The sequence below is a fragment of the Pan troglodytes genome, chromosome 10 (genome assembly GCF_028858775.2).
Source record: "Pan troglodytes isolate AG18354 chromosome 10, NHGRI_mPanTro3-v2.0_pri, whole genome shotgun sequence".
Classification (NCBI taxonomy): Eukaryota; Metazoa; Chordata; class Mammalia; order Primates; family Hominidae; genus Pan; species Pan troglodytes.
The window spans coordinates 89,235,689-89,247,997 of NC_072408.2; the positions used below are offsets into that span (position 1 = coordinate 89,235,689).

Below are 12,309 nucleotides of genomic sequence, written 5' to 3' on the forward strand. Positions count from 1 at the left end.
AATGTCTAACACATAGTAATTGCTCAATAAATGCCAACTGTTGTTGCTGTTATAGATAATTAATAATTATGATCATGAAAATAATAGCTAAATTTAATACAGAGCTTACCAAAGTACTATTTAAAGATCTTCTCATCAATTGAGATAATAAATACATAGTACTATATAGTATGTACTCTTACTATCCCATGATACACATGAAGAGACTGTAAGGTAACAAAGACTAAGACTTGAATCTCTGAGTCTGCAGTTCAAGCTCTTAACTACTATACTGCATATCAACTTAATGGTTTTCTAGAGGTCTGGGGAAAAAGAGCTTTTATCATAATACTCTAATGCATTCATGTGGTGTTTTTTAATTTTACAAGTGTTTGCTCATACTTACACTCAATCTTGTTAGTTGGGTATTATCCTAAACCTGTATGAGAATGATATAGAGCAAAAGTTTAATAGTGTGTTCTAGTTCCCTTAATTAATTGCAGAGCCCTGACTTCCAACTTAGTGCCCTTTCCACTAGACCTGTAAAATGCATGTCTGATACACATGCTTTAAGGGTATACACTTTGTGTTCCCTCCCATTTTAAAAATGCATTAAAATGTTAATGTATCACTTAAGGGAAATAAAGTAAACTCTGGCCACATCCAGTTTGTTCTTGGAATAGTCAGGCACAGACTGTTCAGGAGATACTGATTCCCTTTCCACTTACCCATTTGTATTTACCAGGATAGGTAGTCCGACTTAGTTATTCCAGTAATGCATATTTGAAGGCATTTTATAACCTCTTACCTTTCTCTTAGGAAACAGCTGTAAAGCTCTTATTTACTCAGAGTAACTTGAGAATGATGACTTATTCTGTTCTGCTGTATTTTTCTGTGCATTCAATTTTTTATGTTATCTTGTTTAAAATGAACTTGTTCTTTTTTGTTGTATTTTACAATCATTTTAATAACAATATAAATACATATTTATTTCAAAGTTATCTTGATACCATTTAATGTAATTTGTTCAAAGGCATGAGAAAGAAGAGATTTTAACTATTTTTAGGCGTTTCATATAAAATTAAACTTACCTATTATAGCTAGTCAAACAAAAAGTTAAGAACTTTGTAAGCCATTTATAGTACTAATATTTAAATTCATGCAATAGTAGACTTGCGAAAGTGACTTTGAATTTCAATAAAATGTTATAGGAATAGGTATTAATATTGAAAATGTATTTCAGCATTTTTATGAGATAAATGAAAGGATTTTTAAGAAAGTGGGGGACAGATGATAAAGTAGAGATTTTGGTGCTGTAGAAAAAGTTATTCAAGATGAGAAAATCTCAAATGGAAAATATATCCAGAGATTAAGAAATTCTAAATGAAATGTTTTGATGTAATTTTTAAGGAAAGTTAAGTTTTGAAATCCATCGTTTTTTCCTCAAGTGAAGGCATTTGTGACAAATTTGGAAAGAGATTTTATATAAGAATTGTGCCTTTGAAAAGTTACAAATTTTAGTGTGGGCACTCAAACATGTTTATGAGTCTACCTTCAGTGAATTATTTTAGCAGTTATTTGGGGACTGTGATATTTGTAACACCATCCCCACTATTCCTGCTTTACAGTGGTAGAAGCTGTATTCTTTCACAATGCTCTAAGAGTCTACAAGTCTGTTGTTCACTAGCGACTTCAGAGGACAGTGCCATCAGGGGAAGATGTAAGGAAAATGATTGACCCTCAGCTCACAACTTTTAGTTTTTGTAGTCTCAGCAGCACAGTATGGGAAGTTAATGTTAAATAAGGGAGAGGGGCAGTAGAGTAGGTTTTCTGCCTGAGCACGAAAAATTTATTTTGCTATAAACTCCATCTGTATTAATTAAAACATATTTATTCTAGTTGAAAACATGTGAAAATAACAGTTTTGGACTCCAAAGGATAATAAAAGTTACAAAAGGATAACTCCATGGATATACACATTTCACTGAATTATATCTTTAAAACTTTACCAGTCATTGGACAGTTTTCAGTTTTACCTTATTTGACTTCTTAAAAGCATTCCGTATTGTTGTCCTCCTTCTATTCTTACTCATTTTTTAAAAAAATAATAACTACATGCAAGCTGGGTTGTTGTTGCTGACATTATTTTGTGTTGGATGTTCCTATACTATCAATATCGAGATCTGTGGGGATGTGCATAGGGTTTTGGTGACTTGTTTCTTAGTTTGAGTAATTCTGTTGCTGCAGTGAAGTGCTCTTTTATAAATAGTAATGTTTTACTTTCTGCTCTTTTAAAACAATCATGCTTCATTGGAGCCCTTCTCTTCAGCTATTGCTTCTTTCCATTCAAAAACCTTTGAACCTTTATGGGACATCTCCCATATCTCTTTCTGCAAAAAGTGAAGCATTGTCAAGAGTGCAATCTCTTATCCTATGTTCTTTCCAAGGCTCTACTTTTCAACTCTGTAGTAACCAGTACTGTCTTTCAGACCTCAGACAATCTTTGTATTTCTTTACTTAGGGTAGTTATTTCTTTCTTGTTGTGACTCCTAGCTGTTATTATCTTTATTCCACCTCCATTAAGACAAATCTACATTCTCTTCTTTTTCACACATATCCTTCCTGACTCTTAAATGCTCCAGAGCTGACTTGGTTGGTCTTGAAAGTATTTCTCATTTTTAACTGATAAGGACTCTATTTGGGCATTAGCTTATTGTTCATTGATTATAACTTTTCTTTCTTATTCACTACTGTTTCTTTTATGGTTTCTTTTTTTTTTTTTTTCCAGAATTACTTTCACAATGAGAATTAGCCTCAGGGTAACACTTTCACTTGTAATGGAAAAATTATTAAGTCATCCTCTGTGTTTAGCGACAAAGGTTTCTGACAGTCACGTATGGTTCCAACATTCTGGTATTTATTTTATTTCTGTTTTTTTTGTTTCTTGTGCTTATATATGTCTACATTTTTTTCAGCTGCCTACTGAATCACTCTTCTATCGTGCTGTTCTTCAGGATATTATTAAAGATTGTTATGGCATCACCAAATGGTATGAGGATTTTATTTTAATAAGAATAACTATGTTATATTGTAAGTAAAGTGACTTTTAGTCTTCAGGTGAATTTATGCAGGGTCACTGTTATTAGTAGAAGCAACTTTGAGCATAATGTCAATAACAAGTACACAACAACTGTATCTTAGGTTAATTATCATTAAAGTGGGGGCTCTAATGATTCCTTCTTGTCCTGAAAGCTTGTTGTAATGATAAAATAATCTATGTAAAATGTACTTTAGAATTTTTGAAGTATTAAAATATTAAATAGTTCAGTGACGATATTATATGAGCAAGAGTCATATTTAGAATGTTTCATAAGCATAACACTTTAATTAGAACAGATATTGATCATAAACAACTATTATAGCATAAACACTTAACTCTAATTAGAACAGATATTGATCACAAACAACTATTATAGCCCTTCAGGTCTCTGCTAGTAGAATACTAGCACTACATATGTTTTGTTTTATTCCTGTTGCCCCTAAATAATGCACTATTTATACAGAAAAGCAAGGGGTAGGATAATTTTTTTCATAATATTGGTTCAACAACTGTTGTATTCAAGCATACATTTGTAATTCTGGCATGCTGTATGAATGTTCTCTTGCTAATTACAATTTTAGGATTCTGATAGTTATTTGGTATAATAGGATTATTCTACAAATTAAAATAAGGCAATTTTCAGGTTCTCAAAAATAATTCACATTTATGAAAAGATATAAAAGGGATTTTTAGATTAGCTATTACTTCTCTGTAAGAAAAAATATCCACTTTTTACGGATAGAAGTTACTACATACAAGTACCTACACAGACTGTTTTCAACTGTCATTCCTATGTAGATAACTCCCAAATCTGTATCTCAGTCTCCATTCTCTTTTCCAAATCGTCAAAATGTCTAAAACTGAATTTTTCATGTGCTCCTGAAAACTAGTTCCTTCTCTTATATTTACCCTAAGATGCTAACCTTGTTGAAAAAAGCCATAAAATTGTGCAAATTCATGTCAACTCAAATATTTACTACCTGCCTTCTTTAAAGACCTCACATCTGTTCATGTGTTTATTATTTCCTTTATGACTTCTTAAATTTGTTTCTGTTCTTTTCTAAACCTTTCTTCTCACTTAAAAACTCAATACTTTCCAACGCTCCACATGCCTGTGTTCCTTTAGTATTCAGAAGATAGCTCGTATTTATTAGAAGACTTTTCTTCCTTAGCCCCATTGACCTTTCAGTCACATTTGACCATGTCGGTAATTGTTTTTTCTCTAAAATCTCTTCCTCATTATCTTCCATTATTCTGTATTCTCTGAGTTTCATTTTTCTACTCTGAGCACTCATATGTTTTCTTCACAGTTTCTTATTATTCTATCCCCTAGTTATATCTAGCCATTCTTTAATGTTTTATATGCAGCTCCTATCTCTATATTTCCTCTTTCTCTTAGGATCCTTACTACAAATGACTCTTGAAATATGTAACTAGCTCCCATCTCTTTTTCAGAAGTCCACATCCACTTTCTCATTTTCATCTGAATAACTTCACTTAAGTACCTCACAAATACATCAGTCAGCTACCTCCAAAACCAATGTTCTCTTCCCACCAATTCTATTCTTTTCTTCTTTCTCTTGACTTCTAATAAACAGGTGTTATTTCTGGAAATGACATGACCGTTATCAAACATTAGAAGTCTAGAAATGATACTTGATTCTACTTTTATCATCAGACCACATAATTAGTTATCAAGATTTGTACATGTTTTTTTTTTTAATCCAGCATTTATTTATTGTGTGACAGGCAACATGTTAGGTCCTGGGGATTCTGGATGCATAGGTAATGGTTTCCACACAAGAACAATTTATGTTCTAGTCAGGATGGCTTATGTGAAAACCAAGCGAAATGATTGAAGCCTGCTTTCAATAACATACTAAATAATTAGGACTAACCTCACTTCTGAGGAAACAAAACCATGCCAGAGATGTGTGTGCACATGCGTGTGTGTGTTTAAATTTGTTTTTACTTGGTTTGAGAACATCAGAGACCTATTGAAGTAGGTAAGAATTATGGGACAAAAATCAAAGAGGAAATGGGATTTCAACAGAAGTAAACCCAGCTTTTATGGCTGCACTTTCCCCAGCAGCATCTGTCAGTTCTGGAATAGGCAACTGTCCACCCATCAACAGAGAGGGTGAGCACAGCTTTCAATAGAAAGACAGTTCTAGTGAAACAAAAGTTCGAGTTCATGGTCTGGTGAGGACTTGGGAGCAAGCCAAGTAAACCACTCATACTTTGAGTTAGGTCCCTAAAGATTTATACTGTAAGAGTTAAGAGTGAACTAGAATAGTCCTGAAATGAGTAAAGCCCCATTTTGAATTATCTCAAGCTGCAATTAAAGTATTTCAGATTATTGCTTCTGCTAGCTGCCTACAAGAAATAAATTCCCTCTGGACAAAATAATGTAAATCTAAGCCTCAAATTATCACTAACATCTTATATATATATATAGTACCTTACAAAACCAATCCCAAATAACTAGCTATGTGATGAAACAAGACAACATGACCAAAATCAAAGCTAAACTACAGTCAACAGAAATGTACCCTTAGGAAAGCCAGAGAAAGGCTTAAAATAACTATACTTCAGAGAGTTCAACTCTGGAAATATAGAATAGTGTACTTTTCTCTATTTTTCCTGCTAAGTACAACTAAATCCCCGAACATTATGTATAAAATGAATACAAAAAGACAAAAGGTAAAGAGAATAGAGCAGACTGGCTAGGGGTTTCCGGACCGAAGGAACAACACAGTACGAGTCCCCCGGGTTTTCTTTTTGTTTCATAGAGCCCAGGATTGGAGTTGAAAAAGGTAGTAATCTAGAACCACCAATAGGCACAGAAAAAAAAAGAAATTTCAAATGAAAACTGAAAGACCAGGAAGCGGGCAGGCCTAGAAAAACTTTTATGCATTACTGCCATACTATAGCAAAAAAAAAAAAAAAAATAGAAACACACACACACACACACAGAAAAACCTGTGACTCCACTCTCACCTATGCCAACAAAGGCCAAGAAGTACAGAGCCTGCACTTTCATCCTTGCCAGGCTGTAATGAAACTCCCTTATAACCCGTTTGTGGAGGTATTAGATAAGGCTGAGTAGGAAACTAGGACTTGCATCCAACTGCGATAAAAATTAACGCAATACCACTACCACAGTGTCATACAGACCATGTGAGAGGCCTGCACTTCCTACCCAGCCAGCCATATGACACCCCTCGTTTCCCCCACTAGGGTGGTTGGTATCAAGGGAGGCCTAGTAGAGAGTCAGGACTTTCACCATCACTCAGCAGTAACAAGGTAACCCCTATCAGGGTGTCAGTGGAGATCACATGGGAATCTGGAAGTCCCAGCAATAAAAAAGACCTTTAATAATCAATAGAAGCTGACTTACCTTTATACAAAAACTTGTACAGAAATGTTTATAGCAGCTTTATTCCTGGTCACCCAAACTGAAAACTACCCAGATGTCCTTCAGTGAGTGAGTATTTAAGCAAACTGTAATAATCCATGCCATGAAATACTAAGCAATAAAACAAAAAGTATTGTGGATACGCACAACAACCTGAGTGAATCTCCAGAGAATTATACTGAATGAACAGAAGCCAATCCCAAAAGGTTATATACCGTATGATTCTATTTATATACATTCTTGAAATGACAGAATTATAGAATGACAAGGTATTAGTGGTTGCTGAAGTAGGAAAAGAGGGTGGAGTAAGCAGGAAGTGCATATGGCTGTAAAACAGCAACATGAGTGATCCTTGTGGTGATGGAAGTATTCTGTATCTTGGCTGCATCCACATCAGTATCCTGAATATTACTGTCATGAGACATTGTGGAAATCCAGATGAAGAGTACACCAGTCCTTATTCTTTCCTACAACTGTATGTGATTTTATAATTATTTTAAAATTGAAAGTTTAATTTAAAGAACTATGCTCAATATGCACATTGAAATAAAATATTTTTTGTCAGAGAACCAAAACATTAAAAAAATCCCAATGAAAATTCTAGAACTGAACAAGAAAATGACTAAAATCAAGAAATGTATGGATAGTCTTAACAGCACTTTAGACACAGCTAAAGAAATAATTAATGAACTGAAAGATCAGAAGAAAATATCTACAATGAGGGATCAAAAAACAAAAAAAAAGCTAGAGAATAGAAAACAAAGACTAAGAGCTATGTGGAATACAGGGAATAGGTTTCATGTATATATTAACTGCAGTCTGAGAAGAAGATGAGACAGTGAATGGGGCAATAGCAATATTAAGAATTTTTCAATCCTGACAAAAAGATATCAATCTTAAGATTTGGGAAGTACACAAATCTTATGATGAAGTAAAAAGAAAAGTTCTAGACACGTAAGAGTAAAATTGCTGAAAATAAAGACAAAGGGAAAATTCTTAAAGCAGCCAGAGGTGAGAGGAGTGAAGGAGGGAAGCAGAATACCCCTAAAGGAACTAAACTAGTCTACCAGCTGAATTCTCAGCATAAACAGTGGAAGCTAGAAGTCAGTGATGTCTTCAAAGTGCTGAAAGAAAGTAGCCTACAGCCTACACAGCCTATCTGAAAATACATTGTCAGAGGAGACCAAAAAGAAAAGAAAAAAAAGAATGCAGTATGCCTAAAAAATAACCTCAAAAGAGTAAATTTAAGTCATGGCATTAGTCCATTTCTATGTGGCTATAAAGGAATAACTAAGGCTGAGTAATTTATAAAGAAAAGAGGTTTATTTGGCTCACAGTTAAGCAGACTATACAAGAAGAATGGTCCCAACATCTCCTTGGCTTATGGAGAGGGCCTCAGCTGCTTTCATTCATGACAGAAGGCAAAGTGTAGACAGCATGTGCAGAAACCACATAGCAAGAGAGGAAGCAAAACAGAGGGGAGGTGCCAAGGCTCTTTTTAACAACCAGGTCTTGTGGAAACTAATAGAGCAAGAACTCACTCACTGTCCCCCAACCCAGGAGGGCAATAACTTATTCATGAAAGGTCTGCCCCTATGGCCTAAACTTTTCCCATTAGGCCCCACCTCCAACATTGGGGATCAAATTTCAACATGAGGTTTGGAAGGGTCAAATATTCAGACTATAGCAGCCTTCAAAATGGAGTTGAAAAAATGCAGAGGATAGAGAACTTATTCAAGGAAATAATACAGAAAACTTTTAAACTCAGAAAATGATACAAATACTTCAGTGTAGGAAAGTTAAAGACTTTTGCACTCAACCCAAGTAAGACTACTGTAAGACATATAATAATCAAAATCTCAAAAGTAAAAGACAAAGAAAGGATCAAAAAAGCAGCAAGGGAAAAGCAGCTCTAATTCATCTGGCAACAAACTTCTCAGTGGAAAATTCAGGCCAGGAGGAAGTGGGAGGACATTCAAAGTGCCAAAGTAACTGTCAACCGATAATATGGTGGCCAGCAAAGCTATCTTTCAAATATGAAGGGAGATACTCTCGCAGATAAACAGAAGCTGAAGGAATTTATTACCACCAGAGGTGTCTTACAAGACATGCTAAAGGGAGTTCTTCAGTCGGAAAGAGAAGGATGCTAACATGCAACAGGAAAATCAGCTGAAGGTATAAAACTCATTGGTAAAAGTAAGTACACAGACAAAATTCCGAAGACTGTTAATACTGTAAATGTGATACGCCACGCAATTCATATCCCTGGTATAAAGGCAAAAAGACATATATCAAAAATAATAATCATAACATTTGTTAAGAGATAGGCATAAAAAAGTAAACAGACATCAAAAAGTCAAAATGTGGGGGTGATGGAGTTATAGAGGTTTTTTTTAGCTTTTTTATAGTAACAAAATGGCAGTAGTAATTCCTTACCAATCAATAGCATTGAAAGTAAATTGACAAAATTATTAAAAGATATAGAGTAGCTAAATGGATCAAAAAAACAAGACCCAGCTATTCTTACATGCTACCTACAGGAAGCTCACTGCACCTGTAAGGACAACACACATAGACCAAAAGTACAGAGATGGAAGAAAGATACTCCATTCAAATGGAAACCAGGTATTGCTATATACAGTTACCCTGGAACAACACAGAGTTGAATATACCAGACTCTATAGAATTCAGCAAAAGAAATATTAACAGCAAAGTGTATAACACGTACATCAAGAAAAGTAGAAAAACTTGAGAGAAACGACCTAATAGTATACCTCCAGGAACTAGAAAAGCAAAACCCAAGTGCAAGTCCACTTATATGCAGTATTTTTTTAATAAGTACATTGGAAAATATATTTGAGACTTGTGACAATTGAATAAACTCACACACAAACCATGTAGCCTAAAAATATCAACAAATTAAGAAAATGAGGTCTATCTTGAATGCATAAAATATATACATATTGTTTACCATTTACTACCATAAAATATATACAAATCTATAATAAAAGTCAAAATTTATATAAAAACATGCACACAAACACAGACAATATGTGGCACTATTCACAGTCAAGAGAAATGTAAACTAATGTAAGTATGAAATATTAAATTATAACCACATTAAATTAGCTATAGTATATAGTGTAATAATTTTATAGCCACCTCTTATTAGCATTGTATTGAGCTCAAGTGTTGCGAGTATTCGTTTAAAACACTTTGTGTTGCAAATCTCTGTGAGCAGTTTGTTTCTCCAGTGGATTGTGTATCAGTAAAAAGTGATCTCTCACAGTTCTTGTCTATTTTTCGTTGTCTTTAGGGCAGTACCATAAACCTTGAATAACAATACCATGATATCCTTATTAAGTGCCATTAGTGATCCTGGAAGTGCTCCCGATATGCAGAGGAGTCATGACATTACAAGAAAAAGTTGATTTGCTCGATATGTACTATAGATTGAGGTCTGCAGCTGTGGTTGCCCACCATTTCAAGATAAATGAATCCAGCATAAGGACTACTGTAAAAAGAGAAAAAGAAATTCCTAACACCTTTGCTGCAGCTATAACAGCTTGTGCAAAAAACTTGTACTATCTGTGAAATACAAATATGTTTTAATTCACTATGATATCGGTAAAGCTTCCGGTCAAAAGTACACTAGTAGTAGTTAAGCTTTGGAGTAGTCAACAGTTACATGCAAATTTTTTACTGCATAGGATGTCGGCACCCCTAATCCCCATGTTGTTTAAGGGTCAGCTATACTTACATCACATAAAATAGACTTCAAGCCAAAAGAGACAAAGAAGGTCATTATATAATGATAGGCAGGTAAGTTCAGCAGGATATAACAATTGTAAATGTATGTGCACCCAGCACCAGAGCATGAAAATATATAAAGCAAATATTAATAGATCTAAAGGGAGAGATAGATTGCAATACAATAATAATAGGGGACTTGAACACCCCACTTTTAGTAATGTACCGATTAGCCAGACAGAAATATAACAAAGAAACTTTGTGTTAAACTGCACTGTAGAACAACTAGACCTAACTGACATTTACAGGACATTTCATCCAATTGCTGCAGCATATATATCCTTTTCATCAGCACGTGGATCATTACCCAGGATCATATGTTAGCCACAAAACAAGTCTCAACCAATTCAAAAAAGTAGAAATCATATCAAGTATCATTTCTGACTACAATGGAATAAACCTAGAAATCAATAACAAGAGAACCTTTGGAAACTGTACGAATACATGGAAATTAAACAACATGACCCTGAATGACCAACGGGTCAATTAAGAAGTTAAAAAGGAAATTTTAAAATTTCTTTTTTTTTTTTTTGTTTTTGAGACAGAGTCTCGCTCTTTCGCCCAGGCTGGAGTGCAGTGGTGCAGTCTCGGCTCACTGCAACCTCCGCTTCACGGATTCAAGCTATTCTCCTGCCTCAGCCTCCCCAGTAGCTGGGATTACAGGTGTAAGCTACCACGCCCGGCTAATTTTTGTACTTTTAGTAGAGGCGGGGTTTCACTATGTTGGCCAGGCTGGTCTCAAACTCCTGACCTCAGGTGATCTGCCTGCCTCGGTCTCCCAAAGTGCTGGGATTACAGGCATGTGCCACCACGCCCGGCCTTAAAATTTCTTGAAACAAATGAAAATGAAGACAACATACCAGACTGTATAGTATTCAGCAAAAGAAACATTAAGAGCAAAGTATATAGCAATAAACACCTACATCAAAAAAGTAGAAAAACTTGAAATAAATGACCTCAAGGAACTAGAAAAGCAAAAACCAAATCCAAAATTCTAAAGAAAGAAATAATCAAGATCAGAGCATAAATAAATAAAATTGAGACTGAAAAAAAACCCACGGAAGATCAATGAAATGAAAACAACTTAGCGTTATCTAATAAAATGGAAAATATATATACATGCCTCAGCAGTTTTACACCTAAGTATATATATTAGACAAATTCTTATATGTTTGCTTCTAGAAACTTTTACAAGAATGATCAATAGCAGCAATGTTTATAAAAGCAAAAATCCAGGAACAAAAAACTCATTAATAGAACAATGGATAAATTGTATTACATTCATGTATATAGAAGTATTTTATATACCACAATGCAAATGTATGAATTACAGCTACATGCATCAATGTGGTTGAATCTTGTGAATATAATTTTAACTGAAATCTCAGAAAAACTCCTATAAAATGTTTCCACTTATATAATTCAGAAAAGAGCAAAACTGAATAGGAGTATAAATATGTGGTAAACAAGCAAGAACAACATAAGTAAGGTAAACACAAGATTCAATGTCATAGTTTCCTGTAGGAGTTGCGGGGAGCAGTGGATTATGAGGCAGAATGATAAGGTAGGGAAGAGGAGAAGTACATATAGAAATCAAGGTATTTAATACTAGTAATGTATTTCTCAAGTTTGATGTTGGGTACAAGAGTTTGTTTTATTTACATTCTTTATGCCTTACACATGTTTTGTAAATGCTTATTGCTTTTGTTCAGTATCACTAAAATATTAATCTTTTATCAGGCTATACCCCACAGTCAGTTGAGCCACATAGTATACTCCAATATCTAATATAGGCACCTCATTATAATGATAAGAAAAAATAAGTGGTTAAAAGCTTGTCTAAAGTCATATAGCCTGAAAGAACCAGGATCAGGACTAAATTCGTAGTCCAGAAAGGTTTTCACCATCCCATTCTTGTTTTTAATGGTAAATTCTCTTTGAGATATTTTTAATATGAGTTGATTTGCAAGGCTCTTTGTATTAGCATTGTAAATCAAGGTTA

General features: G+C 34.3%; 1 protein-coding gene across 8 annotated transcripts in view; it reads left to right on the top strand.

Moving 5' to 3' along the window:
- The window catches only part of METTL25 (methyltransferase like 25), a 117,768-nt gene that overhangs the window by 74,329 nt on the left and 31,130 nt on the right, over positions 1 to 12,309 (top strand). For 6 of the 8 annotated variants that reach the window (XM_016922599.4, NM_001279831.1, XM_009425787.5 and 3 more), the window contains 1 exon segment: positions 2,955 to 3,028. The exons of the other annotated variants lie outside the window; for them this stretch is intronic. In XM_016922599.4, the coding sequence (XP_016778088.4) occupies positions 2,955 to 3,028 (74 nt within the window). 8 annotated transcript variants of the gene reach the window in all.